This window comes from Helianthus annuus, chromosome 11, assembly GCF_002127325.2.
Source record: "Helianthus annuus cultivar XRQ/B chromosome 11, HanXRQr2.0-SUNRISE, whole genome shotgun sequence".
NCBI classification, from domain to species: Eukaryota; Viridiplantae; Streptophyta; class Magnoliopsida; order Asterales; family Asteraceae; genus Helianthus; species Helianthus annuus.
Window position 1 is genome coordinate 149,367,356 of NC_035443.2, and position 8,044 is coordinate 149,375,399.

The 8,044-nt window shown below is 36.8% G+C and overlaps 1 protein-coding gene across 2 annotated transcripts; it reads left to right on the top strand.

The window, feature by feature from the left end:
• Nucleotides 1-1,778: 1,778 nt before the first annotated feature.
• On the top strand, nt 1,779-5,210 carry LOC110890799. 2 transcript variants are annotated; one of them, XM_035979191.1, is made up of 9 exons: nt 1,779-1,793; nt 1,977-2,322; nt 2,417-2,504; nt 3,836-3,921; nt 4,088-4,166; nt 4,262-4,321; nt 4,428-4,549; nt 4,642-4,713; nt 4,796-5,210. In XM_035979191.1, the coding sequence occupies exons 2-9, from the start codon at nt 2,054-2,056 to the stop codon at nt 4,896-4,898; spliced, it is 879 nt and encodes a 292-aa protein (XP_035835084.1). In that variant the 5' UTR covers nt 1,779-1,793; nt 1,977-2,053; the 3' UTR covers nt 4,899-5,210. The 2 variants fall into 2 exon arrangements, with proteins under 2 accessions (XP_035835084.1, XP_021994136.1); XM_022138444.2 differs by lacking the exon at nt 1,779-1,793 and having other exon boundaries at nt 1,880-2,322.
• The last annotated feature ends 2,834 nt before the right edge of the window (nt 5,211-8,044 follow it).

Sequence of the window (8,044 nt, forward strand, 5' to 3'; positions counted from 1 at the left end):
GAATGTTTTGTTTTAAGAGATTGTGGCTAACTGCAGGTTTGCAAATGTTCGTTTGGTTCGATCTTGTTTGGTTGATTGGCTCGTAACCGAACTTTGGCCTCGATGGTTCATGGTTCACATTTCACAATTAAACCAGTCAGATCAGCGGCCTGGTCTCATAACATTAGTTTCTGACCCATGAAAATGTTTGTGATGGATGTTATAAACAAGTAGGGGCGATTGTCGGTTTAACGCAGAACCGTAAAATGGGTAACATTGGAACTGAGAATCGAACTGTATGCTAATGGGTCGGTTCCGGCTTTGCAAGTTATGTAGGATGGGTTGCATGGGCTGGAGCGGTTATTTACCATATTACCTGGGCTGCAAAAACTACTTAGCTGATTACACAGATATAAGCATGCCTACTGTTGAAACTGTCGAATCGAATACACAAGTGATAATCAAAAAACCAATTATTAATCAGACTTCAAACTTGACTTTGAACGCACTAAGTCGTGACTTTATTCGTAACCAAAATAAGCAAAATAAAAACGAAACACACGTTCTTATTCTTGAACATTACTGACAATATCCAAATATCGCTTGATTTTTAATAGAGACATATATACAACATGAAGACCCAACTGATTACACCGAAGAACCCACTGGGGCTGCCATACTATATATGAAAAACCAACTGGATACACATTGAAGAAGAAGCAACATCTGCGGATGCCAACTGAACGCAGAACTTTAGCGGTTGCAATTGGAACCGAGTTCTGATACGGCATTAGATGAATCGAAATCCTATGAGAGAATATGAACCGGATGTGACGAGAGGAAGAATGTAATCTACTGTCGAATCTACTAAACAGACTGTTTGTTTACTTGCATGCATCTTTGAAACACCCCTAAAAACTAGGTTATTTTAATAAGTTTTAAATCTTAAACGGTTAGTTAGGTGTACAAATGTCATTTGTTGGGTCTTGGGATGACAATGGTTAGAGTATGTTACGACTTATGGTGATCCAGTTTCAGTTTCATATCTTATTGTAAACTCATATCTCATACTCCGTCTTATACCTATCACGTTTGCAAGATTTTGCACAGGTTTCGCGTATACTTGTTTATGATCCTACGTGGTAAAAAATAGCCATTAGAATGGGATTTGTTTTAGTTAATCCGATGAGTATCACCTTGTATCATATCCGTTCAAAACTTGTAAAAATAATTACAACTAATTCCGTACTTGGTCACAACGTCACATTGCCATACCGAGGACTAATTTAGTTCAATTTGTGGTGCAAGAAGTGCTTGTCATTCTTGCCATAACTACTCTCTCCTCCACATCAGCGTCACATCAGCTTTCTCTACTACTTGTGTTATACTTATCACAACTTGCCAAATCACAAATCATAAAACACACTTAGTAAACTTCCGTCACAACTAAATTTTAAATTAAGTTAACAAAAAAACCTAACTTAAGATATTGGTTAATATTCAAAGGGGGTCCCACCACCAAAGCCTTATGCTCCCCGCATTCTAATCAATCCAAAGAACCACCTTGCCACACCAACCATTGCCGAAGCAGCATGCCACAAACAACGGAATGGTGGTTGCCGGCTTGTCAAAGGTCATCGCTTGTCATCAATTAGGTTTGCCGAGCCCACTCCTTACACCCTTAATTCGTTAATGGACTATTATGTAAATATCCAAACCATAGGGGTTGATAATACAAATATACAATCCATCCCCAAGCTTACACTCTACAGTTTATCCAGTTAAAAGAACTATAAACCCCTTCAGAACCCTAAGTGCATGTTTGGCTTAGCTTATTTTCAACTTTTGAAAAGTCCTTTTGGCCAAAATAAGTCAGGAATTCCTGACTTTTGCCAAATCCCTCTCACATAAGAAGAAAAGCCAAACACTTTCAAAAGGACTTTTGCCCTTCAAAAGTCCTTTTACCCTCAAAATAAGGAACCCCAAACACCCTCTAATTCAGCTTATCTTCTTCTTCTTCATATCTATCAGTTTCCAAAATCAAATTATTCAACTTCAAAATTAAAACTAAATTATGAACATATGCAGCAGTGCATTCAATCACTGTTCTTCCATTTCACCAAATCAAAAAATGTTACCTAAATTCGTTCTTCGAACCGAACGAACAAAATTTTATATTCGTGCCGGTGCCGGTGACGGTGATGGTGACGGCGGTGGCGGTTCGGTGGTTGATGACGTCAGAGGATCAGGTACGACGGCGAGAGGACGGAGATTGCTTAGGGTTCGAGAAGAAAAACGGAAACGTGAATATGATCGGCTTCATAACTATCCTTCTTGGGCGAAGTAATGTTATTGTTGAATAATATTATTTAGTTTTTTTGATAATTGATAATTTGTGTGTGATTTTCATGTTTTATTTTTTTATTTATTTTTACAGAGTGTTGGAAGATGCAGCAAAAAATGATGTTGAACTTAGGAATGTGTTGGGTGATAGCATTGGGAAGCCAGAGCAGATGAGAAAGAAGGTAATAGTGTGTTATAGATGTTGTTTTCATATCTTTGTTAAGTTTTATAAAAGTAAATGCATGGTTTAAATATCGCTAAGCGGGCGGTGGGGCAACGACTAGCAATTAACTGGGACTAATCGGATTGGAATATTGTATGTAATTTTTCAAACTTATATCATTGTTGTCAATAGCGAGCGTAGCGATCGCTATAGTGCGCTACGTAGCGTATAGGTCTAGGCTCGATATTAGGGTTGTAGCGATAGATAGCGATAATAGCGACAATTTTTTTTTTGTTTTTTTAATATAAATAGCAATATATACCAGGGTATTTTGATATAATATACATATAAATTTTGAACTTTTTTTTTTCTAGTGTATTGCTATTTATAAAATAGCCGCCCGCTATTTATCGCTATTCGCTATGTAGCATATAGGTACCTTACCGCTATTTGCCGCTATTCGCCATTAACAACTATGAGTCATATACATATATATACGAGTTTTTTCAAAATTATATATATATTTTTTCAAACTTATCAATCGGACTGGACTAATAAGTATTGTTTTTTCAAATACTTCAAAGATTTTGACCAAAATTTGACTACCTTTGACCGATTATCGATTTTTGGTCCGACTAAGTGAAATTATCGATTATCAATTTTTGGTCCGACTAGTTGGTTGGATGATAATATTATATAGTTAAGCCTTGAGTTCGGTCTATTATGCCTTTATATTCTATCTAATATTTACTGTTATGTTCTGTTGTTTAACTGTCAAAATCACTTTCTTTGCAGATAGTTTTCTTTACAATTTTGTTTCTTGATGTGTTAAATGAGCACATGGTCACAATGGAATGAGAGTTATCTCTTATGATGTTTGAGTTGTTCCATGATGTTGAATATGGGCGGATTTTTGTGTTTTGTTTGAGTTTTGCTCATATATTTGCCTTTAGGGTTCAAGGTTAGGGATTAGAAAAGTGCGCATGAGGCGATCTAGGCAATGAGAAGCAAGCTAAGGCGTGCACTTTCGTCTGAAATTGAGGCGCCGCTTCAAATGCTTCCTGTATAGTGAATATGGAGTCGGTGTAGGGATTAGGGATCAAAGAAATAAAAATGAGAGCTTATTCTTGTTTTCTTACTTATTTCACTAGGGATTAGGGGTCAATTTATAACCTGAATGGGTGTTTAAAGATTAAGGTAGGTAACTCAGCATCTAGGACGTTAAGCTCCTTGAAACACCTCACGCCGTTTATGGATTCCTGGCAAAAGTAGACACATTGCATGCTATTTCTTAGTTGTATTCTGTTTTGTTTGAAGATCTATAATGTGCCTAGAAACATGATTCTACAGGTCGAAGATAGAATCCGGAAAAAAGGGCGAGATTTTCACAAGGCTAAAACGGGTTCCGTTGTTGCTTTCAAAGTCACCTTTAGAGAGTAAGTCACTAGTTTCATCTCTTATATTTACTCTTCTTTGATTGTTAATTAATTAACGAACACCATGATCTTTGTTCGATTCCTCTGTTCTGTTCCTTTTTTCTTTCTCTAAAATACCTGCTTAATTTACCAAAAAAGGGTATTTGGTTTTATATGTGATTGACAGCTTCAGTCCCGTTGGTTCCAATATATGGTTCAAGTTATACGGACCACCTTCTGATCGGGACGTTGACCTGATTGGCAGTGTATGTTTCCACACATCTTCCACATGTTTTTAGGTTCATATCGAACTATGAACTACGAAGAATGATTAAAGCAATCTTGCTTATCTATGTGACAGGTTATTCAGTCATGGTACGTCTTGGGCCGTTTGGGTGCATATAATTCATCTAATTTGCAGGTAACAACCTTAACAACATAAACGTAGTACCATGTTTGTTTCATCAACCTTTGAATTGTTGGTATTCTGAGTTTTAAGGATAACAAGTGGGCCTTTAATTCTGCAGTTGGCAAATGCATCAATGGAATACAACCCTCTCTATGATGCAGATAAGGGATTCAGTGTGATGCCGTCTTCGTTTCACGATATCGGTGATGTTGAGTTTCAGGACAACTGGGGACGGGTTTGGTATAAATCTTGACACAGTTTCGTTTTTATTGATGCCATCTTTTTTTTTTTAGAAAAAATAAAGGTTACAACTTTTGATAAATGTCGAACAGGGTAGACATTGGTACTTCGGATTACTTTGCTCTTGATGTGCTGCTTAATTGCCTCACTGTACTAAGTTCCGAGTAAGCATCTTTCTTCATATTACTATCATATAATATACACGTTTTTTTTGTTTTTTTCGTTTATGGTGTTGTTCTTGGGCAGGTATTTGGGTATACAACAGGTAGTCTTTGGAGGTCGGTCAATGGGTGATTGGGAAGAGGGAATGAAAAACCCTGAAGACGGATACAAGTACTTTAAGATCTAAAGGTCGTTACGTTATGTTTCACAAAGTGCATCTATGGAAACACACTCAGAAGTAAGATCTGATCAAGTGCAGTCAGTGGACCTGTGAATCCCACAAAGGAGGTTAGGTTAGCCCGGAGATGGTTATTCGGTTAGACTACATGTATAGAATAGTTTTATAATGTGTATGTTGTGGTTATTGTGTTTTATATCTGCCATGGTTTGGACTTTGGACCTGATTGGCTAGATAGAGGTGGCAATAAGTGAACGGGTTGGTTAAGGTTATCTTTTTATCTCTAACAGGTCAATAGCTAGAATATAGCTAGCTTACTTATTCGACATATTTTAGATCTGGAACCAGTCAATTTTGAGGCTTGGCATTCCCTTTTTTAATATATTTTTGGGTATTTAATTCGAGTACCCAATGTATATGCATTTCCTTTTATTCGGTTGGACAATAAGACTACGTTACCGAAGGGGCAGTGCTTTGGCGGTATCCATGTGATTTTCTTCTCCACAAGGAAGAGGCCGGTTGGAGTCTCGTTCGTGACAAAAATGTCATGCGTGAGCCAGGTGTTTTTACCATAGTTGGCCACTGGGTGTTTTACCATAGTTGGCCACTGGGCGGTGGGTTTCCCCTGGAATTGGTGATGAGTTGGGTCACCGGTGTTGTCTGCGATCGCAGGCGTGTGTGACCTTTTACCTATGGATATGCTTGGGTGGTTGGGCTTTGTTGGACGTTCAAAAAAACGTAAGACTACATTTAGAAACATTTTTAAACAAGAAGGTATGATAGGCCTGGTGAGTTTAAGTGTATCCGACATATGAGAAAACTAAAGATTTTCACGACTAAGTGATATCAAGTCGGTTTGATGTTAGTCATGTTATCAGCCTATTGAAGTTGAGGTATCAATTTTGTATGTTTATGTTCTAAGTGGGTGTGTTTGATTAGAGTTCATGTGCATACGTCTGTTTTCATATGTTTTGAAAATAAATTTTTGTGTGTTCTTGGGTTTTATTTATATTCAAGTCAAATTTGATTTACAAATAGTGGTGTGAACGGTGGTAGATGGTGCTTGTGAAGTGTATATTAACGAAGTATCATTTACCTTCAGAAAAAAAATCTTCAATAACCAAAATAGATGAAAGAAAAATAAGGCTGGCCGCTGTCGGACTGCACCCCATGTCACATATGCATGATGGCACCCCCTACACCGCTGTAAGGGCGTTAGGAGGGGGGGGGGTATCCCCTCTGCTATACAATTCGCGAGCGCTAAAGAGAGGTGGGTGGGGCTTTATCCTATCGGATTCCTTTCCATTTTAATTTCTTTTAAATAGTTGGAAGGGGGCTTTAAAGAGGCTTTATGATCTCACACCGTGGAAGCTAACAATGGAGCCCCATTGTTGACTTGTCGCCTACGTGGCACTAAGTTGGCGTGATAAAGCCCTATGGACTTTATTCCACACCACCTAGCCTTATAAATATGCAAAGTCATCAAAACTAATATAGTCTGTTAAATGACATGTAATCATCAAAAGAAATAAAAAAATGTTGTAATTACCTAACGACCAAGTTCTTTTTTTTCTTTAATCATATAGTACTTAGGGTATAGGGACCGTGATAATCAACAAACACCCGTTGACAGCTCCTCTATTTGATTTGCACTCACCAGAACCCGTCCTCACTTACGGCGGTGTACCTGTGAACCCGCCCACCGTCTTCCGTACAATAGTCATCTCCATACACACCCACACTTTATCCGTATTGGTGACCTCTACCCTCAACCCCTACCTGAAATGTGTGTGGCGGTGTACCCAATACGTTTACACGCAAGGGGCACCAGAGTGGTTACCTTATAACAAAATCACATATCTTTCTCGCGCTCTCTCTCTCTCTCTATACACACACACACACACATACTAGTGGGGTGTCTGTGCGATGCGGTGGGGAACATAATATTTAGGATGGTGATTTTATGGATGTGCATGGTACAATTTGGTTCAGTTTTGAGCCATAACCAAAACCAACTTAGGTCCGGTCGAGTAATGATGGCATAAATAACTTCCAAAAACATGAAAAAAAACATTATAGATGCCAAAACATGTGTGTCAAGTAACAGATCAAAGTGTTTAAAACTTTTTAATTTTTCTATAACTATGCAATGGGTTAAAAATGATTATAAATATAAAAAAAATATTGTAAATATTACCTTTGAACTTGTGAAGAAAGAAAATAAACCGATTTTTATTTCTAAGTGATGTCTTAGTTATAAAACATTTAATAAATGACAATTTAATTAGGAGAAGTGAAGACAAATTAAAAACTATTGCATAGAACACTCGTACCATATCTACAAATATGAATACTATGCGCCTTAAAATGGAGAGTAGATTATGATTGTACCTCCTAAAATCTTTTATAAAGTAGTACAAATGTATAACATGAGTGTGATAACTGTGATAAACCAATTAAAATTATTATTTATTATGAAAAGTATATAATTGTAAGATATTAAATACTTTATCTCTCTAATTGGTTAATTCTTGCTTTCTCTATTTTCTAAATTATTCTTAACAAATTTATACACATACACGTAAATGGTAAAAACTTATACATGTCTTAATGGTAAGCTTACACATTCATATTTTTTTTTTATAATATACGAATACATGTAAATTTACACATATTAATATATATATGACAATATTGTGTTTTAATAATAACTAGAATTACCACCCGCCGCAATGCGGCGGGGATTTATTAGTTATATATCATGTTAGATGAAAGACAAATGTTTCTCACATGACCACGAGCCTATGTGTAAAACCGAGAAAAAAATAACTAAGTCGATTTCTAACTCGCACATTGCGACAGACCTATCAAACGGGAAAAATAGACGCGTTGCGACAGACATGTCAAACAGAAAAAAAACAGATGAAAAAACATTGAACCCCACACGCACGTTGCAGCATGTTAACTCGGAAATTTAGAACGACACGTTAAACGGAGAACTTATGAAAGATGAAAAATATATAAGAGACTAAAGTTGAAGGTAAAAACAAGTGTTGAGATTAAATTGCGAAAGATGAAAACCTTTGGATGGAAAGTAAAAAAAAAAACTAAAGGGGTTAAATTGCAAAGATGAAAACTTTTGAATTAGAAGTGAA